Raw genomic sequence first — 27,198 nt, forward strand, 5'->3', positions numbered from 1 at the left:
GAGTGCCTGCCTGTGCTCATTAGTCTGTGCTACACCCCCCCTGATGTCCACACAAAGCAAAAACGGGTAAAAAATTACAGGTATAGACTAATATTCTCTGTGTAGATGACTGGAGGAGTCAGGTCTGAGCCAGGCTTTGTGAGGGGTCGCTGGAAGTAAACCCAGAGCGTCCCTTGAGGGAGCTCATGAAAAGCTGTTGTTTTTATTTTCCCATTAAGATCCTTTAAAAGAAATGAAACTTGCTGATACAGAAAATAACGCAGGATCAGCTCAGAAGTCGGAAAAGTTTTAGGTTCACATTTAAATTTTGGTTCTGTTGAGAAATCAGTGTTGGTAAATAAAGCCACATGGACCTTCAGGACTTTTGCACAACTGTCCCACGTAGCTGTCAGAGTATTTTGCCTCTCCTCCCTCCTCCCGCAGGCACAATAACTTCCACAACATCTCAGCTATTCTGCTTCGACATTCCTCTAACAAAAAAAAAAAAAAAAAAAAAGGCTTCACAAGCTTATTTTTATTATTAATCTTCATAGTCCAGCCCACAAATTAAAACGGTTCTTGCAGCTGAGTCATTAGACAGCAACAATGAAATGATTGTTAAAACAATAACTTTGTAACAACGCTGTCTTTTAGGATGAAATAAGATGCTCACAATCCAAGTTTAATTGTATTGATGCAGCAATCTTATTCAAGAACCACTAAACAACCATGAATTCCTGATCCCCAACAACATCAGTAACACAGCAACCGTCTGCCAGCATAAGATTTCCCATTGTGGGGGCTGCATTTCCTATTTACTTGGTTCTTTCTCAGTAGCAGCTTAAAATGTTGCACAAGGGTTTCTTTTCTGTGCTTCTCGAATTACACAATTTACCCTTTCTTTATAACAGACAAATGTTGCAGTTCATGGTTACTACAGGGTGCAGGCAGGGGGTTGTTGCATTCTGAGAGAAACAGCCAGTTTGTGGCTATTAGTTATTTATTTTTTCTATTTCAGGAGTAACCAGAAATCACAGACGGGATTCTACTGTGTTTTGGAGTGCACAAACGTACCTTTAAATCTGTCTCCCATTAAGGTCTTAACTGATCATCCCCTAAAGAAAATATTACGTAAACACAACAGGAAGCCCAGAGAAAAAGGGTTTTTTTTTTGTTGTTGTTTTGTGGTGGTTTTTTTTTTTCGGAGCCTTAAGTAAAACATTAGCCTAATTCGGAAGGATGTTATCTTCATACGGCGCTCTTCTGAGTTTAGAACTCTAATTAATTTCATCCGCCGGGCCTGCGCAGCGTACAATTAAAAGTTTACGAACTTTATGAAGCTCAGCATCCCCGCCTTCACGTGTCTGGCTGCCGGGGATGGAGACCGCAGGTGACGCGACAAGAAGAGCCTTCGGGTGAGGAGCAACCCCAAGCCCTCCTGGCCCTGCCCAGCCTCCCCACGGCCATCTCCTGAGGCCGTGCCGTGCCGTGCCGTGGCAGCAGGGCTTTGGCGAGCCCGCAGGACTACATCTCCCAGGGAGCCTCGCAAGGCCGAGCCGAGCCGGGCCGAGCCGTGGCGCGCCCCGGCGGCTCAGCATGGAGAGCCCGGCGGTGACCTTCACGCTGGCGTACGTGGTGTTCGCCGTCTGCTTCGTCTTCCCCCCGGACGAGGTGCGCTCAGCGGGGCTGACGGTGCAGAGCCTGCTGGCCGCCTGGCTGGGCAGCGAGGACGCGGCCTTCGTGCAGTACCACCTGCGGCGCAGCACCGGCACGCTGCTGGCTCACTCCCTCCTGCCCCTCGGTGAGAGACACGGCTTCGGTGGGGTGTAAGGGGGCTGGCACCCGCCTGCCACCCTTGGGTGCGGGAAGGTGGGCGAGCTCCCTGACAGCGGGCGGCTTGGGAACGCGGCGCTTCGCTGCGGGAGCTCTCCGGCTTCGGTGGAGCGCTAAGCTTTGAAGCTACCTGGCTGCATCCGTGCTGTTACAAAAAAAAAAAGAGGGTTTTATTTAACCAGGAAACTCAAATCGGCTTCCTTGAGTGATATATTTCTAGTAAAACTCAGTGACAGGTAAGGGTACGAAGTATGAAGTTGCTTAGGACGACAGATACCATCCTACAGCTGTCCTGGGGGTGAGCTCACTGGCTAGATTAACTGTAAGATCCAGGGGTGTGTCTTTACGTGCGTACTTAACTGCTTCCTCTTCCTTGCAGGTTATTACCTTGGTATGTGCTTTGCTGCACCTGAAAAACACCTTTATTTTTTCTACCTGGCTTCAAGTGGATGGAAAACTTTCTTGTTTTTCGCCGTTCTCTTTCCAGCGGTGGCTGGTGCCCTGGCATATTACTGGTCACGGAAGGGTTGGAATAACCATCCGTTAGCCCGGACGCTCGCTGTTCATGCTCTCCCACAGTCAGGATGGAGGGCAGTGGCTTCTTCCATCAATACAGAATTTAGGAGAATTGACAAATTTGCTACTGGAGCCCCAGGAGCGAGGGTGATCGTTACGGACACATGGGTGATCAAGGTGACCACCTACTGTTTACATGTTGCCCAGCAGCAGGACATTCATTTGACAGTGACAGACTCCAGACAGCATGAGCTCACACCAGACTCAAATATGCCTGTGCAGTTCCTCACCATCCGTGTTGCCAGTATTAATCCCTACGTGAAGGCATTTGATATTCGGTAAAACAAAATATACTACCCTGCTGTGTTATATATATGGTATTTGATGGTGCTAATGGAGTGTGTTTGTGGCAGATCTGAAGTCTCCTTGCTCCCTGCCTGGTGTTGAGAGATGCTGTGAGCACAGTTTCTACCACACGGTGTGTCGAAGAAAGATTGTTTAGAAAGATTCATGTACTTAAAATAATAAATGCACAACGGTTAAACAGAGGGACTGCCCCGTTTGGTCCTCTCTTAGGAAAAGGGTTGTTCTGCATGCAGAAAGAAGTAACTGGAAAAACTTAGGTGAAAGGTGAAGAATAGGAAAGAAATGGAGAATCTCTGAATCTTTGGTCTCACAAATTTGGGGGGTGAAGAAATAGTGATTTGTCTAAAACTGGCTATTGTTCACCTGTGTCTTTTTTTCCCCCTCCTGCTCAGTCTTGCAGCTTTGTCACTGGACAAAAGAGATCTCACTGAGCAAGCCAACTATCCTTTAAGCAAGGAAATAATTTTGGTCCATTTATGATTTATGTATTCTCATAGCAGTAAATCATAGTAAATGTTCTGTGAACTGTTATGGATTGTTTTCCCAGGGCCTGTGCTATTTTTTAGCAGTATTTCTGTGTAGCTGGGCAAAAGTACAAGATCTGCAGAAACCTGTAACACTGATTAGAACGGTGCTAAAGTCTTTGTTGTTCTTGTGTCATTAAAAGGAGTGCACAAAGCCATGTTTGTGCTCCTGCAACTACATATTTGAAAAGGTATTTGAGTGCCTGTTTGCTGTAAATTTGTAAGTCAGCAGCATGTATTTACCAGGTAACTAAAAGTAGACATTACCAGACGTTTAGGTGAACAGAGGGGTCCTGGCAAGCATGTGGGAGGCATGAGATGATTGTATTAGACATCCAGGTGAACGGCTCAAACTTAGAGGTTAGCTCAGGTGAGCATGACAGAGTCCAATGAAAAGAGGATGCTTCTACAGGCCTGTGAGAGCGGTGACCAAACAAGTATTAAACAACTAAATGATCTTCTTCTATAAGTGCTTCAGTGTCAGAGTGATAAAACTACGTCCCCTGCTGAGAAAGTGTGACTTCCTTGGCAATTCCTTTTAGGGAAAAAAAATTCCAAAAACCCAATTCTGTGGCTAAACAGAATGGCACCAAGAAGACTGTTAGAAGTTCTTGTAATAAGACATGTCAAAAGAGCAAATCAGTTAGACTGCAGTCATACAGTGTTTAAGAAAAGTGCCATAGGACAAAAATCCCTTTTTTAAGGATATAGGATCATTGTATATATGCAGAATCAGAAGTAGATACAGTGGGATGTTTCTGAAAGAAAAATGCTTTTGTGTGGGCAGGCCATGTTTCTCTGCATGTTCAGTGTGAGTTCATTCTCTGGATACAAAGGTCTCTGTTATTTGCGCAGACACTGTAGTCAGCAAACTACATTATCCTACAGCAGTTAAAACAATGGAGACCACCAGGAATGAAAGCTAAACTGGCCTTGCATTGCTCTGTGCTGCAGGAACTGAGCTAGTGGCAGAATGACCAAGGAATTCAGGGCGATGTTCCCAGGGCTCCTTCATGAAAGCTGTTTAATGAGCGGAAACACTGAGATGGGGACTTCTGAATCTACAGTTCAGAGCTGTTACATTTAAAAGGGTAACGACAGTAACGTGTCACTACAGGATCTGTACAAAGTCTGGTGCCACGTAAGGCCTGTGCAACTCTCTTAGGGAGACTTATTTTACTAGAGGCAACCTAGTGTGAAACACAGCCTGCTGCTGCCTTAATCAGAGCGTGTCACATTCAGCAGCTGTTTGTAGCCTTTGTGAAATTACAGTTTTAATCTATAATTGTATCACAAAGTCACAGAAACTGATACCAATTGACATTCTTCTGATACTTACATGTACTGTTTCGGGATGTGATACATGCCTCATCATATAATAATTGTAATTTCTGTCCTCAGGAGTTAATGAACTCTAGGGAACTATATATATTATTATAATGAACTTGTTCTATTGTATAAGTAAATAGGCATTAAAAAGATGGACAGAAAGTGTGCATGCAGTATTTTCTAGTTAAAGTATGATTTATGTACCAGTATTACTTTTATTCATGCTAATGACTTCAAAAGCCTTCCTTTTATGATGTTTTAGCTGATCTCTGGAATATCCTGTTGGCAATCTGATAAGGGTATGATGAAGAACCGGCTGGACATGAAGGCTGAACTTATATATGCAGGTTGGGATCCAGGCAGGATGACATCATGTTTCAAGTTGTATCAGAAACAAACAAACAAACAAACAAACAAACAGCAAAATAAAATAAAATAATTGCTGTCATATTTATTCTGACCAGTATGTACCAACCTACATGGCTTTTCTATGTATCCACTTGTCTGATGGTAATCTCTGCACTGTACTATCAAGGTATTTGAATGGATAACCAAGGTAACATTTTGTTCCATCTTTTCTTCTTCAGGCTGAACTCCACAGAGTATGGGGAGCTCCGAGAAAAGCTCCGTGCTCCCATCAGCAATGCAGCTAATGTTGTGATCCATCAAAGCCTCAGTGATTTATTTCTAGAAACCTTTACTTCTCTGGTGGAAATTAACCAGCCTTATTCTGTTCCAAGCACTCAGGTGAGACCTTCTATCTGTGTGAGACTGTAATAATTATATTTTTCAATATAGGTGAGCCAGTGATTACTGTAATTGGTAACTCTGTTTACTTAGGGCTCACCTGTTCCAGTAAACATTTATTATGTAGATCCGGCTGCTGCTTCTGTTCCTTCTACTAAGAAATGAACTGTATTGTGAACATTACATTTTTGAGACATGAGAAATAGCACAGTAGAAGAAAGTCCCCTATAATAATTTCCATAAAACTTTTACTTGAAAACATTTGGGTATGGTGAAGTTGTATTTTCAGAAGGTTTACAGAGACCTAGAATAACAGCTGTTGTTACTGTGCTTTAGGCAGTTTGCTCTATTACAGCTTGCTTTTCTAGACAGCCAGGTTTTGCTGGATCTTCTCCTCTAATAAATTAAAGATACTTAACTGGCGCTTGCTTTAGTTGTAAATAAGGCCATGGAGTCCTTCCTTCAGTAGCATTTGTGGAGACCTGGTTATTATTATACTTGTGCTGTAATCATAAGTGTGACTAAAGCACTGTTCAGTGTAACAGAGGCAATTGACTGAACTAGCTCTGGGACCTTGCAGTGAGACTGTGGCAGATGTGCCAGCTAGTGGAGTGAGTACTTGATATCATGGGCAGTATCATGCAGCTTATACTATCTGCACTGCATGGTTACGTGCAATAGGTAAAATAAAGCCGGATCAGACACGTCTGCACATTGTGAGGTTGTGCATTCTGATTGCAGTGCCAGCAAACAGTGTGAAGACATAAAAAAGAAAAGATACTATTTATTTGATAGAGTTGCTTTCTTTCAGGGCTTTTAATTTGTGACATATTTAAGTGTCAACTGAGCTACTGAATTTTGGTTTGACATTGATTAAAAAGTGTAACAAAATAATATGACATTAAAAGACATTAAAAATACGTGTGATTTTTCCCTACTCTAAAGCTCCATGAACATATTGAAAAAGTTAATTAATCTTTCTGCACTGGAGTTTTTCCTGCCCAAAAACTAAGATAAACTCTAATTTCTCAAGCTAAAACCTTATATAGCCCCTGAAAGAAGCAGTCCTGCATCCTACCCTCTTCCTTTCTCCGTGTTGACACAAGACTTCGTCAGCAGTGAACCTGACTGAGGGAAATGACTGAGGTGTAAAGAGGGCTAAGAAAGATGACTAGTTTTTGTCTGTATCTGTTCCACAATCAAACCGCCTGTGTGGTTAAAATAAAATGTGCTTGGAAGTGGTAGCCAGAGACCACAAAACAGAGCTGCTTTTGTTATATCAGTGCTATTTACATCAATAGTATGGCTTTACCCTGCTGTGAGGATAGTTTTGTAAATGCTAGTAAGCACTTCAATGTTTTTTCATTTATACCATTAAAAAACTTTTAAAAGGTAGGTGATGGATAAGTATTTCCATTTTTTTTAATATAATACAAAGTTAGGTGTTAAGATGCCTTTCTCAGAACTTTATAAATCCATGATAGCAGTATGAACAGGATTCACGTCTCCTTGCCTGTTCAGTGTGCTGTCTTTTGAACTTAATCAAGTTCTTGGAGAGCTTTAGCTGGAGACACAAGGGAAATGCTTATTATTGTTTATCAATTAATTAGTGGCAGAGGGGTTGGAATTAGATGATCTTTAAGGTCCCTTCCAACCCAAACCGTTCTATGATTCTAATTGCTAAAACACTTCAGAGCAAGATGATCTCCGTATGCAACTGCAAGCTCATGTGGCATAACTGACTGTGGGGAAATATCAATCATTCTAATATTTTCCAAGAAAAATTAAGTAAATTTCTGGTTCCTCAAGACCAGTGCCCGTTGATTTCAGGAGACCCCATATTTCCTGTTATTTATGTCTTTTATTTACAAACATGGAATATAGGAACCACTTGATGTAACAAGTGGTGAGAACTGCTTGCTTTGCTTATTTTCCTAACTGTATATTTCTGTGTTATTTGAAAAAGAGCATGTCAGAATGATAAAGATGGCTGCTTGTTTACCTTAATGTGGCTGCTGTATTCTGGAAACAGGTGGAAATCTTCAGAGACCTGAAGAAAGTCTGTTTTCAGTCATTTGTGCTTAATCAGTTTCACGCAGCAGTTCTGGATTTTCTGTCTATAGAGTAAATTTGTTCTCATTCATTAGTTTGTGTTCTCATGGAAGCTCTGGAGACTTGAAGCACATGCTATCTTTTGATGAGGCAGTTCTGCCTTGAGGCTCTGCCCAGCTCAGGTTCGTGCTGTGCTTGTATGCAGGTAATTTTCGGAAAGCCTTTGAAGAGCAATAGCAAGCCTTTGTGTGCAGTTCATAGTTTTGACATTATTCTCCTTCAGGAGCTGGAGCCATGCATAGGGTGTATGCAGACTATTGCAAACATCAAGCTCATCAAGAACTGCCAGGAGCCAAATGAAGGGGAATGCCAGCAATGCTACTGTCGTCCTATGTGGTGCCTCACCTGCATGGGCAAATGGTTCGCTAGCCGACAGGATCAGCAGCACCCAGAGACCTGGCTGTCGAGCCGCGTGCCTTGTCCAACTTGCCGAGCCAAGTTCTGCATTTTAGATGTTTGCATAATACGATGAATAATACTTGGATATGCTTTAACTTTTTAAATCTGAAGGTATTTCATAGTGGTTTTGGTCAAATGGCCTGTTGGCATTTTCTTACACTTCACATTCTACAGGAATTCAAACTCCAGAGCTTTCTTTTACAGCCTTTAAAATGGATGTTGATCTTTTCAGTTCCTTTCCATTTTTACCTGTGTCTTTGTTTTTTTATTCATCAGATGTCAGTTTCTGGAACTGCAATATTTTGTTTATGTTGTGGATGGAATAAGGTTATCCCGTCCATGTTTGCAGTAGTATTCTCTTTTTAACATAGGTATTTCTGATTCTTTCATAAAGGGATAACTGAAAAAAAATGACTTTGGTTAGTCTTCATTGATACCTTTGTTTTTATTTAATCTGTTTGTCAAGTTATTATTCATCTTGGCGAGTGTTCACCAAGCAAGTATTCCAGTTGAGTTCCTTCTGCTGGTCCCCTCCATTTGTAAAGGGAATGGGTTTCTGTAAACTCAGGAATTGAATTCCTGAAGATATGCAGTTCCCACAGGGACTTTTTATTCCAACTGCCTCTAGTTTATTTTTTGATGGACATATTTATTTCAAACAACATAAGGATTCAGAACCGTACCCTGCTTACTTACACTGCTAATGCTGTGCGTCATTAAATCTGTTGGTTTCCAGGAGCTACATTGCTTAGGGTTTCAGTGTTTTCTAGATGATGGATTTTTTTCTACATTTGAAAGGAGCGCAGCAAATATCCAAACCATCAAATTACTCTGAAAGAGTGCTCAGCTTTTTCAAAGCCTTTAAGTTTTGAAAGGTAACCTTTTCCCTGAAAGAGATGCCGGGATCACAGAGGTATAAGTTGCCATGCTAGATGCCCCAAGAATGACCATCATTCGTTTCACTAATCAGAATTTTTCAGGTGTGCACTTTCAAGACTGCTCATAAGCAGTATTCAGTGTTTTAACATTCAGAGGGTACTGATGCACACTTCGGGATATGGTCTGCACCAGGATAATTTGCAAATTTAAATCAAAGCATTTTCCATAAATTTAAGAGAGTCCTTCTCCTGGACCTAAATGCCGTGCTTACTGTTTTGTATGTCCATCAGACCCTTCAATGAACAATTGCTTGTCACAATGCTTGGTGAAAAGCTTCAAGGTGCTGGAGAATGTGTGTTTGAGTTCTCACGCTGATCTGTGCACTGCAGTGGCTGAGATGCAGGTATTTGCTTATCCAGGTAGTCCATCTTAGAGGGGCAGTAACCTCTGGCAGACAGGTGGGGCAGATGGTGAGAGAAAGAAGTCGTTTAATGCTTTGGTCTAGGAAAATGAAAGCCCTAATGCGTTCCCTTATATAGTGTGTAATCAGAAGGTTCTGCGAATCAGAAGCACACGTAACATGCCAGTGGCTAACTGAAAAAGTCTTGACATCCTTGAGAAGCAAGACGGCTCTGAGAAGGAATAGGTAGCAGGGTGTTAAAAATGGTACAAGTACTGGAAGTGCAGCCGCAAAAGATTTTGCTAGTATCAGCCTAGCCATAGGATGTATGCTGAATGCACCAACTCCAATTAAAGTAATGTGGTCAGAAAATGGTTATGTATGTGGCTTTAAGCCGTGTTTTGGAGAGCGATAAGGAATTGAAAACAGATTTGACAGCATCATTTGAGATCTGACATACTATATTGTATTGCTGGTGGAGGAGCTTTTTTTTTCTTGTTTGTTTGTTTGTTTTTAAATTTGCACTTATAAAAGACCAAACTTGAGTTTAAGGACACTAACTGAGTATATCTCAGTTGTTACATATACAACTTTTACTACACAGTTATCTGTACTGCATATTAATAAGAGTGTTTTTTCTGGTTTTCATTACCTGTGTTTTGGATCATAAAGGGTAAAAATTTAACACTGAGACTGGCAGTACAATTTTATCTTAAATGGCATTTGCCATCTGAATAGCATAAAACTGAGTTTCGTTTTTGTTGTCAAGTCTGAAATTAGTAGAAAATCAAGGAGCTGATGAGTGAATTTTCCAGTACTTTTGTAGAAAAGTTATTTCGAAGTATGAAGTAGTCTCTCTGCAGGACTTTTTTAACCTTTGGAAGAGTCCTACAGGGTCGGCCAGGTGGTATCACCTGGCATGCACCTTCTTACTATACAGTAGACTTTATAAATAAGCATTTTGAACCATTTACTTAACGGTAAGTTTGCATAATATGGCACAGATATAAAGGATATGGTCCTTGAAATAGTTGCAGAAGGGAAGGTAGAATTCTGGACTCTGTCACTGGCAGTCAATTCCTATATCTCTTTCCCTGATTGGAATAAAAATATTTATTGTAATGATGTATGAAGTTAAAATCATAAAGGCCTTGAGAACTTTAGACAATAAGCACATGTAGTTGCAGATATTTATCAAAAAAAAAGTCAATTGCCAGTAATATCTTATGTACTAAAAGCTCTAGTCTCCCAATTGCTTGTGCAGTAGTGTTTTTCTTTAGGTAACTCTATCTTCTTTGTATTGATTGAAAGTTTCCTTTCAGTGGAACTTTGATTTTACCCATCTTATTTCTTTTGCCAGTATGACAATATAGCAAAGTAATAGTCATAAATGTATAATACTGTTGCATCTTTTTTATGGTAGTGTTCTGTCCACAGAAGTGCCTCTAAGAAAACTTTGTAACAATTACAAAAATAAAATAATGATTTATGTTAATAATACTGCCTGTCTTAAATTCCTTAAAACAAGCATTTTTCCAAGTTTAAATTCTTGTAGTAATCTGGCATGTCTCCAAAGTTGGTAAGCTTCTTAAAGGCTATGTTACAGAACTAACTTGTTAAAAATCTGTATGACGTTTTCTTCTAAGAGATAGTAGAAGGAAAAACCATGACAGGTTTCTTAACACAGGTATTCTGATAATCTTATTTGTCTTGCATAATTCACTGAACATGAAATTTATATAGCACAAAAATAGGAATTTGTCTTCGTGATAGCTTCAGGCCCTCATTCTGCTTGCAGTAAAAAATAAATACATTGTCTCCCACTCAACCATGATATGTTTCTTAAACGTAGGGGGTAGGGTTTAGAATTATTTTTTTTTTACAGCAATTTTCTAAAAGAAAAATGAACTGAGTAATGTTATGGGCTAAATATTTACTTTAAGAATAAAAACTTCTTGAATTAGGAGTGACTTAGAGTTCCTTTTTCAGCTGCGTGTATGTTCTTCCACGTCACTAACCTGTAGGTAGGTAATGTTAGTAAACTGCGGTACATTATGTAATGTCATTACAGTAAGACAACCTATATGTGGCTGCATAGTGTCGGTGTAAATACCACATAAGTATGTAGACATATATAGCCCAAATTTCCATATGCACTGCAGCTGAACAGGTGTTTCTGAGAACATGGGCAGTGGCTATATGTATTATTTATTTCCACAGTTGTGATTTGTTTGTTTTTCTGTAATTGTAACATTTCAGATAATATTGACAAAATGTTTGTTAGTGACAAGCATAATTTGGTAACCCACAAAAGGCATGTTGTCTAAGCAGGATATAGCTGGAATCCATGCTATAAATGCATTTGTTTACCAGGAGGCTTGCCAAAACCTGCAACAAGAATACCTGATTATTATGTGATCACTTCCAATTGAGTATTTTGTTGTGCTGAAGTGTTGTAGACTGCAGCTATGTAGCATTCCAGTCAGCCTAAACTTACATAAGCATTGATGAGTGACATTTCTTAAGAAACTTTGACTTTGAGTTATTTGAGGAGGTGAGATATGAACATTCAAGCTCTGACATGCACTGAGACATTTTCTTCCAAAGATGTATCACAAGGTTTGTTATTTGTGTTGCTTTTTTATCCAGAGTATCTATTTTAAAACAGAGTTATTGGATAGCCTTTAAGTTAAAGGCTTAACGACTACATATAGTTCATTTTAAAACTTTGTGAAGAGATGAATAAATATACAGTTGATTTTATGCAAGAAAGACTATTGTTTTTCATTTTTAAGTTATGTTTAGCAGTTAAAACTGTGTGTGAGTGGAAAGCAGACCAATTTATTGGTGTGGCCTTAGCTCAGAATATGACAGTGGAAGAAGGGCTAAATTCTCCTGAAGGACCACTTGATAATTCCTTCTTTTATACATTTCCCTAGTATAGTATGATGAGGAAGGCTGCATAAAGTAAGTCTAGCGAACGCGGCCCGCTTTCCGGCTCCCTCAAGCAGCCATTACGCGGCTGCGCGGTGCGCCAGGCCGGCAGCCATGTCGGCGACGGCGGCGGGGCTCGCCTCAGCCATGTCGGGCGGGCGGCGGGGGCTTGCCGCGCCGCACTGGCGGCGGGGGGCCCGGCGGGCTGCACAGGTGGGAGCCCCCGCGGAGGGCTGGGGAGGGCTGGGGGTGAGGGTATGGCTCCTTCAAGGCGGCTTCTGGGGGGAGCTGGGGTTGTTGTGGGGGCTTGGTTCGTGGTCGTGAGGAGGAAAGGTGCTGCTTGCCTTGATGGTGTGTTTTAGGGTCAGCGCTGAGGGGCGCGGGGGTTTGGTTGGGGTTTGTATGCTGCTTGTTTCAGGTGTTTTAATTGGGTAGTCATTGTCACGGGTGACTAGGGAGGCGTTTTGTCTTTTAACCATCTTTGTGAAAAGGAATGCGTCGAAAGCGTCCTTTTGCCTGGATTCATGATGAGAGTAAGTGTGGTGTGTGAGTGACTGAGCCCTCTGGGAGCCGGGACCTGCCACAGCGAGTCTGGGTGGAGGAAGAAAGCCTAGGCTGTTAATCCAGGATTACAATAACAAAACCCTTCCCTCGCTTTCACTTTTTGACTTAAAAAAGTGCAGTTACCTTACGGGGATAGGGCCTGTGTGCCCGGAGTGTGGAGCCGGCAGCACGGGCTCATCCTCTCAGGGAGGTGCTGGCAGACCTGATGGTTCTTACCCCAGAAGCCAGGGCTGTGAAGCAGTTTTATTTAGTAACCTATCATTTAAGATGTCAAAGCCGCCAGAACTGAGGAGGAAGGCAAGGAAAAATTAGGGAACTTAATCCTTCAGCAATCCTCGGCTGTCCTTTCAGCCTGTTACAAGTGCCCCACGCTACCTCCTTCTGTGCTTGTGAGGACCCCAAGGCAGTGTCTGGTAAACTATTTCCTGTGTAAAAGTGTTTCCATGTCAACGTTTGACGTAATTCTCTTTAAACGCGCTGTTTCCTGTGTTGAAGTGATAATTCTGTATGTTTGGCTCTTCCAAGAGTTAAATGATGAATAGAATAGTATATAAATGTAAACTGATGTATTGCAGACTGTCTGTGAATTTTGGCACACGTCAGCAGTTCTATAAACACACATTCAAGGTCTTCAGTTGTGTTTTCCCCCTTTTTTATTGCAAATAGAGAAAGGGTACTTCTGCTTTTCTAAAAATGAACGGTCTATTTTAAAATTCAGCTGTCATAACTGCAATAGTAAAAGACCCTTTTCTCAGTAATTGCATTGTCTAACACACTCTCTAAGTTAGCATCGCTTGAATGAATAATTTGGCACAAATTGCATATCTCTGTGCCAAAGTAATCAGCATTTTGTAACTATAAATGATGATACTGTGTTTTACATAGTCAGTGTTCAGTGACTCCCCATGACTTGATGAAAATTCTTATTTTCTAGTTATATGCAAGATCCAGACTGCTGGCAACGAGAACAGAAATGTAGAAGCTGGAATGGTTCAGGTTCTTTGGGGACTGGTGAATATCAATGCAGTCATTTAGACCACTGGCTGGAGGGGTAAGGAATACGTGTCAAGTTTGTTTAAATACTCACTTGGCACACTTGTCTTAAGCAATTTGACCGAAGCTTGGGATGTGATTGAATTAAATGTTTTCTTATAATGCCATAGCACAGAGTTAGCAAACTATATCTGCGACAGTAGACCATTCAGTTTGGCTGATTGAACTACATGCCATCACATCAGCAAGTAATGCTTATGAAAGAAAGAAATGGTATATGCTGAGGCAGTAGCTTAAGCTCTTTATTATTGATGTTTTCAGTGTTAGTATAAAACTCCCATGGAAGCTATGTGCTGTTAATTTTTATGTTTAGCTTGTTTGTACATCTTTATGTGAGTGGGGCAAACATGACGGAGTCTCTTCTCTTGACAGTGCATTCAGCTTTACTACAATTTTTAGTAAATAACAATTTTCTTTGCAGTCTAGTATTGGTAATAACTTGATGAAATCAAATATTATAGGTAGGTAGTTCCATGAGTATTTTGCTTTGCTTCTTGGATATTCTAGACTAAAGACCTCAGGCAGAACAACTGATTGCAATTGGTGTCTTAATGTTTGACAGGAAGTATGAGAAGTGGTGAATGCTTGGATACCTGCAGAATACTGCATAGAACGTAAGTTAGGAGAGGTTAAATATTTTACTGAAGATACATGACAACTTCTGTGTGAGTTGTACATCTCCGAGTAGTGCATTATATGAAGGTGGCTCTTATAATTTCTGATGGTATGTTTGATATTGTTTCAGTTAATAAATAAATCATTTGAAGAGGTTAGGAAAAATAATCTTACCTTCAGGAGTGTTCCCTATGTCTCTGACGCTGTCATTAAAAAAAAAATAATAATTGCATGTTATGATTGCTAACACATCTGTTTTGATTCACAATATTTTGGTTTTTTTTTTGGTTGAGTAGGTAAGTTGAAGAAAAAGTTCTTTTTAGTTGAGTAGGCTGGATCTTCATACCATGTAGTGTTAAAATTATTTTAACAGCATCGATGGTAATTTCAACTGTTGATGCAAAACAGTTCAGGGAAGTTAGACTGTAAACTAAATCTACTTTATTTTACTTTATGTTAAAAGTTGAGGCATTAGTGCTGAAAGAAGTGGACAGACTTCAGTGTGAAAGGAAAAGTTCTGACCGCTTTAGAATATTGCTTCATTATCCAGTTTTCACTGTTTCCAGTTTTCATTATCCAGTTGTACTGTGTTTTTTGACTGTAACTGGTGTGTGTCACTTCACTCAGAAAATATAAATCCACTAGTTATTAAGCAGCTTCCTGTCTCCCTTCTTGTCCTCACGTAGCAGAGTTTACATTTTTGAAATGGTGTGCCAGAAAAGTATGAAATGTTACAGGTGTCTGTCAGGATCTTAATGCTGCTTCGGTGATGGACATTTTTCTAATCTACTCCATTTCTCCTGTGTTTTATGAAGTCCTTTGCCAATGAAAGATATTTGACCTTACATAATTTCATTTATTGTTCTCTTTGATGGAACTGCAATAGAGAACTACTTGCAGTAGCTAAGCTGGGAATGTTTTAAGAGATTAAGGTCTATGTTTTGATATAAAACTTTATGACGGCTTAATTTTTCTGGAAAAGAAAACAAATTATTTTACATCGCCACAGAAGGTGACTTAAGCTGAGATGTTTTGTTTGACTTTGAACTGAAATGGAGTAGGAGCACTCTGATGGTGTCACAGTTAGGGAGGAAGCTGCGTTTGTCCGCCACTGAAGGTTCTGTCACTTAAATACAGTTGAGCAACAAACGTTCATATAGAGTTCTGATTTTACAGCTCTGTGACAGCAAAAGATTCTCAGCCTCTTTATAATTGCCCTGACTGGGAAGATGGAATTGAAGAAGGCAAAACAATGAGAACGTCGGCTAGGAAAATGACAAAGTAAGTATTGAATAATTACTGAATTACTGTTGTGTGGTTTTAGCAATAACCATCTGATGATTTTCAACTACTTCACATGCATTAACGAAGACTTGAAATATGGACAGGCTTTTTCATATCAAGCCTGAAAGAAACCTTAAGTAGAGAGTAGCCTGGAGAACTCAGAAGCTGGTTGTGTGATCATTGCAAGTTCTCTTCCTTTTCAGGTTAAATTTCATATTCATTACAATTGTCTGTACAAGAAAATAGAGATAGTGAGGTGGGAAAATGAAAACCAATTTTCTAGGCTTAGAGAAATGGCTATGAGGTCGTTCAAGCCTTTATGTTATCCATCTTTGTTTTACTGAGCTGAAAATTTTTAATATATACTAGGAGGTTGTTACTCATGTATGCAATAATCATGCACAACTTGATTTCCTTGTTGTGGGACTAGCTGTAAGCTTGTTGTAAGGCAGCTCTGGCACTAAGTAGCATCAAGTATATGTCTGCTTATTACAAACCCGAGCAATTGCATTAACCTAGAAAACATTAGTCAGTTTGTTCTAGTGGCTGGTTTGGTTAGTCCAATTTTTAGCTCTGTAAACTAGAGAAGTAAGAGTTGTGCCTGCTGTCTGTCATTGCAGTTGCAGACTATATGTTTATGTGACTTGAAAAGCAGCTTAATAGCTCTACAACAGTCTCATTCTAACTTTTATTTTTAAGTTCTGTTTCAAATGACTCTGCTAATCCATCTGAAAGGGAGACAGATGAAGTGGTTCTGAGGAGAAGACAAAAACAGATCAATTTTGGAAAGAACACACTTGCATATGACAGATATATTAAAGAAGTTCCGAAGTAAGTTGTACCGTGTTGCACATTTCCAAATACTTTGTTTTTTTTCGTGAAGTGTAGGTCAGCACACAGCTTTAGTTTGCTTGAAGTAATAGGAATGATAAGTGAAGAAAACTTGAATCAATTCTTTTCTTTATAGAGAAGCCAGGTATTTTTTGTATAGGAGCAAGATTAGTTAGTGAAGATTTAAAGCTAAGTATTGGATTTGTGTATTGCTGTTGGTATAGTGGCAATCATGCTTGAAAAAAAAAATCTGTATTAATCGGATTTTTAATGAGACCTTTCTGGTGACTGTTGGTAGGCCATTATGAAGTTAATTGATACCAGGAAATGATGTCTGAGGAATGAATGGAGCCTTGCGTTTAAGTATTGGTAAGAGCAACCAATCTTCAATGATTTGTCAGTAACTAACTGAAACCAAAATTTGGATTTCTTGCCTCCTTTGTCATTCCACTTAGGCTTTTTTATATGAATTGTGGAAGTTGAAGTCTTTTTAGCTAGTCCCCTCTGCTTACTGCAGACCTATCAGGATACAGAAACTACTCTGCAGTAACATGTGGATGTGCATCTGTGTTCTTGGTTTTTAGTTTTGGGGGTTGTTATGTTTTTGGTTTTAATGTGACTTGATACTTAGAGTTGCATTCTCTCGATTCTGCCTTTAAGAGTCTATGGTGAAAATTGCCAGCCAGTGCAGTGAGTGCAGCAAGCTTTCTGTTGAACAAAATATTAAAAACTTGATTAAATATCAACAACAGATGTCATAAATGATCACAGATATTCCACAATATCATGATCGCATCTTCAGTAAAGTTCTTTCTTCAGCGTTGCAGACTGCCTTTTGAATTGTGGTTTTGCTTGTCTCTGTGTCGTCAGTGATAGGACTGCAGCCAGTCTTACAGTGGTGCCTGGCTGCTGTGTAGCTGTGCTGTGATCAGTTAAATTGTAGGTGGAAAATAGGAAAAGGTGAGAACAACATTGAGGAGGGGAAAAAAAAATGGGTAAACTATTTAAAAAGTTTTCTGGGTGGCATTTTAACAGGGCAGTTAATAATACTGTTCTTAAGCAGGGATCTATATATCTTACAAAATGATAGCAAAACTGCTGTGGATGATTATATTGATTTGTGAAGGTGGTAGGGAGAACTACTTGAGGTAAAGGTGCTTTGTGTCATTTAAAGCATGATTACGTTTTTGTTCCTATGAACAGTATTTTGTACTGGAGCCAGGGTTTGAGTGAACTTACCAGTAGTGGTCAGGGTCTGGGTTGGAGGCACCATCTGAGAAATACTGCCTCCGGTCACTGGTTGATCCGAGCATTGTTACAGCATCTACCCAGCGGTGATTCAGGAAGGGCACACCATTTGTGTATTACCTGGAGCATGTGGGTACACAGCTCTCCACGCTCCCAAAGGAAAAATGATATTTAGAAGTAGAGCAATCCACCTTGTAATAATGCGTGGAAAATGGTGGAAGAAGTGTTCAGTGAAGACACTTGTGGGTTGACCCCTGGCAGCCACATACCCACACGGCTCCTTGCTCACTGCCCCTTTCCCAGTGGCTTGGAGAGGGAACAGGGAGAGCAAAATTAAGAAAACTCATGGATTGAGATCAGGGAAATTTAATAGGTGATGGAAAGGAGGAGGGGGGAAACTTGGTGGATGCAAAGGCCATCACTTACTGCCTCCCACAAGAACACTGATTGTCTGCTGGTCTCTGAGAAGCAGCCACTTTGGAAGACACGTCCTCTTCTTCCTCTACCCCAGTTTTTGTTGCTGAGCTGGATGTTAAATAATATGGAATACTGCTTTGGGCAATTTGAGTCAGCTGTGACAGCTGTTTTCCCCTCTTCTTGCCTGCTCCCAGCTTACTGGCTGCAGGACGGAGCTGGGCAGATTAGGGAAAAAAGAGTCAAAATATTAGTAGTCAAAATAGTAGTTTCTTATCAACACTGTTTAGCCGTAAATCTACAACGCAGCACGGAGGGGTTCCTATGAAGAAAGCTACCTCCATCCCAGCTATGCCTAGTACAATAGTGAGTACAAAGAAACTGGACGAGATTCACAAAGTTTGAGATAAAAATATCCAGAGGCTAGGATGCTATTGAGGTATGTTTCTTTGGTTTCATGTTTGTCTGCAGCCAGTAGGCACCTGCTTTGGTGTCTTGCTGGACTGGATGAACCTCTGGTCTGATTCAGTATTTTGTTGTTGGTTGTGCAGTCTGTTGTCAACAATGCTTTAGAATATACCTATCTCAGTGTAAGTGTTTAGAAATAGGAAAACTATTAGACTACTACTGCTTGCTTTATCTGATGGACAGGACTTTTTGAAGAACAAAAATAATATCCTGAAGTACAAACATTACTGTGTATTACAGGAATCAGCGAATACCAGGAGTGCATCCTAGAACACCCAACAAATTTAAGAAGTACAGCCGTAGATCCTGGGACCAGCAGATCAGGCTGTGGAAGATAGCACTGCACGCGTGGGATCCTCCTAGTGAAGAGACCTGGGATATGCAGCCAGTGTATGTATTGGTGAATTGATCATCACACCTACTGCTTCACAGGAAGACTCTGTTTCCTTCAGAGTGTTCCTAACTGGGAGCAGGAGAAGAAACAAGTCTCAGACTCAGGAATGGGAGCCTACTTGAAAACCTTGTTTTAATTTTTGAGTTCTGTTAATCTTCAAGTCCATTTTATTTAGTCTAAATTCATCTCCAATGAATCTCCTTCCACTTGAAGGAAGAACGCATTTGGTCTCTTTGCGGTAGTACACACTATTCCCCTGTGCATTTACACCAGTCATCACAAGACAAAATTATCTTAGAAAAGGATAAGCATAAGTAGAAATCTGGTCGTTACTGTTCCTTGACCTTGACAAGCTTTCCATCTTTCCTTTTTCTGTTGTCAGCAGAACCACTGTCCTGTGATAATGATACGTGAGAGATTTCAAGAATTCTGTGAAGATTAGAGAGAGTTTTGTGCTCTTTGCTGGAGAGTGGCAACTGTGTTCAAGATGGAAATTTATTTTTTTTCATACCTTTGAATTTTTGTAACAAGGCTAGCTTCATTCACTCACACCACTTAACATTTCACAAGTTTTGGACTAGTAAAGTGGGAGTAGAAGAGTGAGTGTACTTCTGTAAGCACTGCAACTGCAGTGTGTAAATAGTTTTTAGCTGTGTTGTGATTAACCTGCAGTGGTTTGCACCATTTGGGTGTTGTATCAGATGAGCCATTAACCACTTCTTATGTGTCTTCTTCTTGGAGCAGTAAGCTAGTTGGGTAGTATTTTAAATCCAGATTTTTTCTTTGTTCTGTTTTTAGTAATACAGAACCCTCAGGCAGCTCTCAGGAATGGTTTTGTGGAGATGATGATGATTCTGTTTTCCCCGTATTTGATGAAAAACTGAAGAGGAGTGAGTGTGGAAACCAACACAGACAGACAGACTATGCACCAGAGAGGTATGAAGTAAAACTTCTTTGATCAACTTACTGAGATAACTAAATACACGTTGCTGCTGTTAGTTTTTTTTTTGTAGGAAATGTTTTGTGAGCAGTTGATGCTGGGACTGAGCTTCACATTTACACTGCTGAATGTAGACCATCTCTGGTACAGAGCACTGAATGTGGAAAAACCACCAGCATTACAGAATTGTATGATGAACAGCAGAAGAGCAGCATTCTTTCTGCTTCTGTGTTTTAGCAGTACTGTGCTTGTCAGCAGAACAGCAGGGAGTGTAAAACTGAAGCACCTCATGCACTTACCTCTCTTCTACTGAAGTACTTTGATCGGGGGTTGTGTGTGCTGAAAATGGTTCCACTTCCAAGCTCACTGGAGTTTCTTGGGCAATTCTGACTGGGTTCAGTTTTCAGAATACAATGGAGTGATTACCAAATTTGAGCCATTTTCTTCTTCGGTATTCCTCTGTTATGACTGAAGGATCACACCACGAAGAAAAAAAATATTCCCGTGTGTCACATGCCGTTACTTTGCAAAACTGATAAACGTTTAAACACAGATGAAAAATACTGTGTAAAAATCCACATCTTATTTTTGTAGTTCCTGCTCTCCTGATTGTTCTCCAGTATGGAAACGCAGAAAACGAAACAATCCTGACCCTTCTGTGGTTTCAAAGGGCAAAAGCCATTATATGCATATGTACCATGCACTGGAAAGGTATGAAATGATTCTCCATGTGGTGATGCATTCATATTACAAACAGACTTTTGGAATATAACTGGAATTTATCCTTCCATTTGCTAATAGCTCTAATTTTATGTAAACATGTGCAATTTAATGAGGACAGGAAATCATTCCAGAATAATTATGCTGTATAATTGGAGATATTTACAGTGTTCTATTGCAAAGTTGAAGAAAACATCAGGAGATACAGCACAGGTTATTTTGGGGCAGGTGTTCTCTTGTGTATATGTTTAGATGACATTAATGTCTTGCTCTTGATTCCACATGGAATGTGGTTTCTGCTTCAGTGGTTGTAATTCTGAAATTATTGTGGCTCTGCAGTAGTTACTTCCTGTACGTGTTACATGCGCTGCATTCTACCTTTTGGCATGCAGAAGTTTGGCTATATAGAAGTTAATGAATGTTATAGTGAAGGAATGGAATGCACAAAAAAATGTGCATTCATAAGTCTGTCAGCAAATACTGAAACGTGCCGCCTATTAATTTACTACCCTGTTACATTTACTACAGATATTATAGAGAAATTGTGTTTATGAAAAGTTCTCTTTTCATATCCTTTCTGTATTTTGATTAAGCTTTTCACTGCTTATGAAAGGTAGTATGAGAAAAAAGTGCTTCTGGAACAACAGAATTGGTGACCCAGCCTGGGACTAGGACAGAGTCAGTTTAATGTTCAAAAATGCCTAACAGAAAGGTAGAGTTTTTCAGGCTAACACCTTTTTTGTTTAAAGTTGCTCAGGAATTAAATTTCTTCTCTAGTGGCTGGTTTTGGTCTTATTTCTTCTTACCCCTTCGTAGTTTTGGTGTAAAAGTCTTCCAAGAAAATAAGTTAATAAAGGAGAGTGTGGTTTCACTCTATATAAAGTTGTGTCAGAACCACAAAAAATGGAGCAATGATTTAAAGTGGGGGGGGTAAGTAGTTTTTTTTTCCACACACCTTAGGAAAAATGCTTATACGGTTGTGTTTTTTCTCTGCTTAGCACCTTATCCTTGAAGAATTAGGAGGGACTGTGATATAAAGCTCTATGGTTTCAGACCTTTTCGTTTTATTTTCAGTTTTACTGAATCAGGACATCAGAAGGCTTTTTCGAATTGTTCAGAGTGGGAGACCTTAGGCAACAATGATGAAGTAATGACAGTACAACATGGTATAGAAATAAGGTAAATACTATAATGATGATCTCTGTTAATTGTTCATGCTCTGAAGGTGTTCATGGCTTTTTTTTTATCTTGCTTTTCCATCCTTGTTTAATACTGCTTTTTTCTCCTTCCTGCAACACATAGTTAATTTTGTTCTTTGAATTTACTTGGCTTTTCCTAGTCTAACTCCCCACCTACTGCTTTCTGCAGTTAGGAAATGCTGTAAGATGCTGACAATCTTTCCCCGGTTGTCTTACGGAAAGCAATGTGGCAATTTGTAGAATTGGTCCCTGTGGTTGTTACCAGCCTGCTAAGCCTAGGAGCTGAAAACTTGCTTCTCCTCAGAGGTGAAGCTGTTCTACAGCTGATAACAATGATAGTTCCTTGTTTTTATGCAGTGACCTGATTCCAGCGACTTGTTCCTCAGGATGGAATGATCAGAAACAGAAAAACACAAGCATCTTTCTGCCTGACAGCAAAACTTTCAGAGATTCAGACTGCAGGCTGGAGAGGTATAAAATGCAGCTTATCAATTGTTTTTTTTTTCCACGTATTAAGGTAGAAGCAAGCTTGCATTATTACTATATTCCAATTCAAGCTTTCATGATATTTTTTTTATTATTGGTTTTAGGGATTTGTTGTGTGGTAAAATTCTATCCTTACTGTTCTCTTGTGATAGTCTATTAGATTAAGTAGGAGGTTGTCGCTGTTCTTAGTAGAAAAAAGTTACTGTAATAAAGCCACCTAATCATTTTGAATTGAAAAATGGATACAGAAGGAAAACGTGGATTTTTATTTGTAGGCTTAAGCTTTGTAGCAGTTTACTGGAAGGACATCAGTCAGAATACTCTGAAAAGGGATGGGGAAGCACTGAAGAGAGAATAATGACAAAAAGAATTTAAATACCAAGGTGAGTTCATGGTGACTACTTATTTTACCTATTCTGTTTCATTAGCCCACGTGCAGCATTGTGCAACAGAATCCAACTGTTCAGCTCAAGCTGATCAGTTTCTTTTTTATTCCTTTATGATAAGTATTTTGTCTTATCCTCCTGTATTTAATGCATTACCTTGAAAGTTCTAATACTTCAAACTTAATCAATTGACATATTTATCTGTTTGGTTAGAGAATGCGTCTTATCACCCAATTGCCATTTTTTTTGAAAACTATTTTAATAGCAGATTTTCTGCCCTTAGTATTTTGTGATGAAATCAACTCTGCATTTGCAGCAATAGGTTTCAATGAAAGTTTTTTCTTTTGAACTGTAGATCCTTTTGATGCGTTAATAGGGTGGTTTGTATCTTGAGTCAGTTTTATGAACATAGTAGTTTATGTAATTTGATCTATGCTTAATGAAGACTGAAATATGGAATAGGATGCAGATGTCTTTAACAGTCATTATCATGAAATATATTGCATAATAAAATCATTAAAATATCGCCTCATTAAAAATATACCACGTAACTAGTTTTACACTACTTAGATTTTGCATTCCCCTAGGAATATGAGGAAAAGGCAGGTAGCACTCTAATAAAAAAGCTGTTCTACTAGCATTTTTTTTGCTGTTTTCTCAATTATTTTAAGTTAAATTCTTTCAGCATGACTAAAACCTAATGTGTTATTTTTTCTAAAGTGCTAATTCAGTATTTGTAAATATTTAGTCTGTCTTTGTATATAGAACTATCAAAGAAGGACTTTCCTCCTGTGACAGAATGATTTGAAGAATAGGATATAGCACGAGATCAGCAGATCAAGACTTGGAAGACTGGTAAAGTCTCATAAATTCTGCGCTGAAAGAAGAAGACATTTACAGTCAGCATATGTACAATCAGCACAAGGTGAAATGAGCAGGTGAAAAAAGCATGCATCTGTAATCAGAGTTGGGAGCTTTTCTGGTCTTCTGGGTAGTCACTTGATACTTACCTGCTTTGCAGTTGTCTTGGTTTTAAACAAGGCTATAATGATTGTTTATGCTCAGTGGGTTCGTAATCACTCGTTCTAATTGAAAAGCTATCTTTGTGACACGCAAAATACAGAAAGTGAATTAAATAGCTTCTCTCTGAGATAACACCTAGATTGCCTGGGATACAAAGATCAATGTTCAGAGAGAGACAATACCTTTTACAATAGTTTTCAGGAGTGATGAGCTCAAGCTCTCAAATGGCAGGAGCTTTCTGACTTATCTGTGGAAAGCGAATGTTGCTTTAAAACCAGCTTGTGAGTTATGAAGGAGAACCCCACTCCGCCCCATTTTTGAAAATTTCTACTTGGAGTTTTAGTCTCAGGAGAAAAAAATAAATTGAGCTGTTCTGAGCCCCGTTACATGTCTATAATTTTGAATGCATCTGGTTGATTTTTAAAGAGAAAAAAAAAATAATTCAGATACGTGTCAGGAATGTGTTGATTAGAATTGAGAGAAATGTATTTTGTGAATTAGTAAATATTTAGGTGAAGATGACGTAAGGGGTTGGGATATAGGCTCACTTCATTTTCTTATTGGCGAATAGTTTAGTTATATCAGGTATGTGTTCTTTTTACAGTAAGTTACGTTCTCAAAGTGTTCATGCAGTCTGTAACACTTCCTTCAGTATGGGAAGTATGGCTTTGTCTTTTACACTGTGCTTTAAGTTCACCCTGTACAACGCTCGGATCCATTTCTTAGTACTGTAATACCACAGCTTAAGAGAGTAAATGTTTTACTGTTAATTACTAGATATATTGTATTTATAAAACTATCTGCCTTTTGTTTAGGTTTCTCCAGATCTTTAAGGATAGATTGTCTTCTGTGAGCTCTGCCTCAAGTGTAAAACCTCAAATTTCATTAAGCTTTGCTGAGATAATGATGGATGCTCCTTAAAGTTTGTGAGACTTTCTTCTTGACCTGCACTGACAGATGACTTGCATCATACTGTAAAGGCTACTTCAGTTGATGGCTCTAGCTATTGCTATTTGGAGACCATGATACTTAAAGTGAACTGTTTTGCTGGTGAATTGGTCCAATATCGAGTCAGAACGAAGAATGCTTCCTGTTAAACCAAGGACTTAAACCCTCTTTCTTCTACTGGACCAGAATTGTACATGCAACCTGGAGAACTGCTTCAAAAGAATGTAGATAATTCCGGCCTTTCTTCAGTTGCTAAAAACAGACTGCTTTTAACTTTTGGTGATCTCTTCAGCGTATTTTCTGTTCTCTGAGATAAAACATGTTAAGCTAGCATCTGCCTAAGTGAGAGGAGAGAAAGGGAAAGGTAGATGGTTTATTTGAATCAGCTCTGTCTCTTCGAGGGGATGAATGACTGTCTGAATACCTGGATTTCACTTTCATGTGTGTTGCAGCATGTCCTAAAAAAACAATCTGCTGAAAGTGGATGAGGTCAGTGGTATTGTTGTTATAGGAAACGGAGGAGAGCCAGCAGTACTTGCAGGTTTGGGGCTGCTCTTGGACATGGGGTGTCCTGGCTAAACTCCACGATGGTGCTGACTCTCCCTTGCTCTACCTTTTTATCACTGTGCTGAAAACCTCAAAAGTGAGGGCTGTGGCTCCAGTGGAGTTTAGACCAGAACTATGTTTTAATTGGAAGAATTTTTTACAGACCTTGTGACTTATGTAGCATGTATTGAGGTACAAGTGTCTCTTAGAGCTGGGAATTCTCTTTGCAGTAGCTCAGCTTTGCTGTTGCAGCCCTTCGTAAGGCCTCTGCAGAAACCGTGGCCTAGGGACGGTGCACGGTGGCTTTGTTGTGGGGCTTGCCATGTACCCAAGGGCCAGAAACCAGCTGTTCTGCTAAAGCAGAAATAAGCTGCTTCCTCAGGAACTACTTCCAGTCCCTTCCAAAACCATATTTCCAGTTGTTGCTAAGATCTTTTCCAGGTGAGTTTTTGCAGAATTTCTGTGCTTGTCTGGGATTTTCAGACACATTTCTGATCTGTCCGGTGCATCAGGAAAACCTGACTGCAAACAGCATTATTGCAGTGGGCTGGAGCATTAGCTTGCCTTTGCCAAGGCATGCCACATGTGTAGAAATTTGCTACAGTGGTTTTTTATCACGAGTTTGACAGTTCCCAGCAAAGAACAAACTTTGATTACGCAGGGGAATATGTGCTGCTGCTTTAACAGGAGTATGTTAGGACTGGTCACAGCTACTGCTCAGTGGTAAGGATGTCCTTTTGGCTCTGTGCTCTGTTCCCAAACACAGGAAGAGGCTGAGGCCTTTGCTACCTAAAAAAAATTACTTAACCTCTCACCATTGTGGGGTGGTGTGGGGGGAAGCTGCCTGTGGGTTGGTGAGTTTTGTCCTGTGCAGTTCCTGTGGCTGTTTGGGATTCTTCCATCTGTGCTTAGGCACGGGGTTCGGTAGTATCCCAGCACAAGGTGGCTCAGTCACATACTGCAGAGCATGGGGTGTGTATACGGGGTACAAATCTGTACAGCACCTTTTAAAGTAATATTTAGAGCATCGTTCCAGTGTGCATGTTTCCACGTGCTTTATGATTGTAAATACGAGAATGTTATGTTTTTGGCATATTGTCTTTATGCAGAAGAATTAAAGACTTTAAAAATCCCTGCTAGTCGTTTTTCCGTGTTGAATTTGTTGGTGCTTCGTTATAAAAGGAGTATGTGGGTTCAGTAGTCTTTTTGTTTGCTTTAGGGTGTTTTTTTTGGATGGGGGTCTAGTTCTTGCTGAAAGGGGAGGGAAGAAAATTTGCAGTACATGTGGATTGGGTCCAACTCCTCAGTTTGTATTTTGACATCTTGTCATGAGCTTGCATTTAATGCATTGTAGCTTGGTGGTAGGGGGCAGCTGAGGTTCCAGAACCTATTCTACCTGGAGAAAGGTGTCCTTGTGGAGCAGGTGGAGCTGTCACTTGGGGGTAATAGGCTATCATGAAATGTTTAAGCTCATCTGTTAGAGCCCTTAAGCTTTTGTCTGTGATAGATGGGGTCTGCAGCTGATTTATGGACAAAAATCCATAGGATTTGTAATTAGTCAGTCCTTAATGTGTATTTCTTGGTTGAAGATACTTAAACTAGGAATAGAATAACCAATCTGCCTGTGGCAGCTACATTTTGGACAGGCTTGTTCCCTAATCCAGGTTCCACACAGTTGGACGAGCTATGATAGCATAATGAAGGAAGTGATACTGAGCAGATAAGGTTTGAGCTCTACTTAAGTCATCTCCTGCAGTGCTGCCACTGGATATAGAACCATTTTAACACCTTTTAATTAGCAACACCATCAGTCTAAATAGAGCAGTTAAAACTTGAACGCAATCCATCCATTTGCTTGTTTATCTATCCAAAGCTATTTGACGTAAGGATTTATAACTCAGGCAAGCAAAGCTGAAATGTTTCTAGTTGATAGTTTTCCATTACTTTTACCTCTTTAATTAAATGGAGTTTGCGTAAATCTGTGCTCAGTTTGTAATTATGCAGTGCTACTGCAGCAGTAACATTCCTGCGCGAGCACAGATATTTATACAAATGCTGCAC

The 27,198-nt window shown here is 39.8% G+C and overlaps 1 protein-coding gene across 8 annotated transcripts; it reads left to right on the plus strand.

Annotated features, from left to right (window-relative positions):
• The first annotated feature begins 584 nt into the window (after nt 1-584).
• On the plus strand, nt 585-26,269 carry TMEM129 (transmembrane protein 129, E3 ubiquitin ligase). 8 transcript variants are annotated; one of them, XR_005819335.1, is made up of 12 exons: nt 5,135-5,294; nt 13,517-13,633; nt 15,427-15,531; nt 16,234-16,365; nt 18,736-18,885; nt 19,688-19,825; nt 20,424-20,540; nt 21,624-21,728; nt 22,106-22,219; nt 22,510-22,617; nt 23,369-23,558; nt 24,459-26,269. XR_005819335.1 is itself a non-coding variant. In XM_040555124.1 (4 exons), the coding sequence occupies exons 1-4, from the start codon at nt 1,576-1,578 to the stop codon at nt 7,420-7,422; spliced, it is 936 nt and encodes a 311-aa protein (XP_040411058.1). In that variant the 5' UTR covers nt 585-1,575; the 3' UTR covers nt 7,423-7,611. The 8 variants fall into 8 exon arrangements, 2 of the variants coding, with proteins under 2 accessions (XP_040411058.1, XP_040411057.1); XR_005819332.1 differs by lacking the exon at nt 5,135-5,294 and adding an exon at nt 12,870-13,087; XR_005819334.1 differs by lacking the exon at nt 5,135-5,294 and adding an exon at nt 12,870-13,087 and having other exon boundaries at nt 23,369-23,545.
• Nucleotides 26,270-27,198: the final 929 nt, after the last annotated feature.

Source organism: Cygnus olor, chromosome 4 (genome assembly GCF_009769625.2).
Source record: "Cygnus olor isolate bCygOlo1 chromosome 4, bCygOlo1.pri.v2, whole genome shotgun sequence".
In the NCBI taxonomy this organism is placed as follows: Eukaryota; Metazoa; Chordata; class Aves; order Anseriformes; family Anatidae; genus Cygnus; species Cygnus olor.

Bases quoted from the DNA above. Each gene is read 5' to 3' on its own strand.
- TMEM129 (XM_040555123.1), top strand. From the start codon at position 1,576: ATGGAGAGCCCGGCGGTGACCTTCACGCTGGCGTACGTGGTGTTCGCC. The intron at 2,667-5,134 runs GTAAAACAAAAT...TTTCTTCTTCAG, and splicing joins GTGAAGGCATTTGATATTCG to GCTGAACTCCACAGAGTATG. The intron at 5,295-7,629 runs GTGAGACCTTCT...ATTCTCCTTCAG, and splicing joins ATTCTGTTCCAAGCACTCAG to GAGCTGGAGCCATGCATAGG.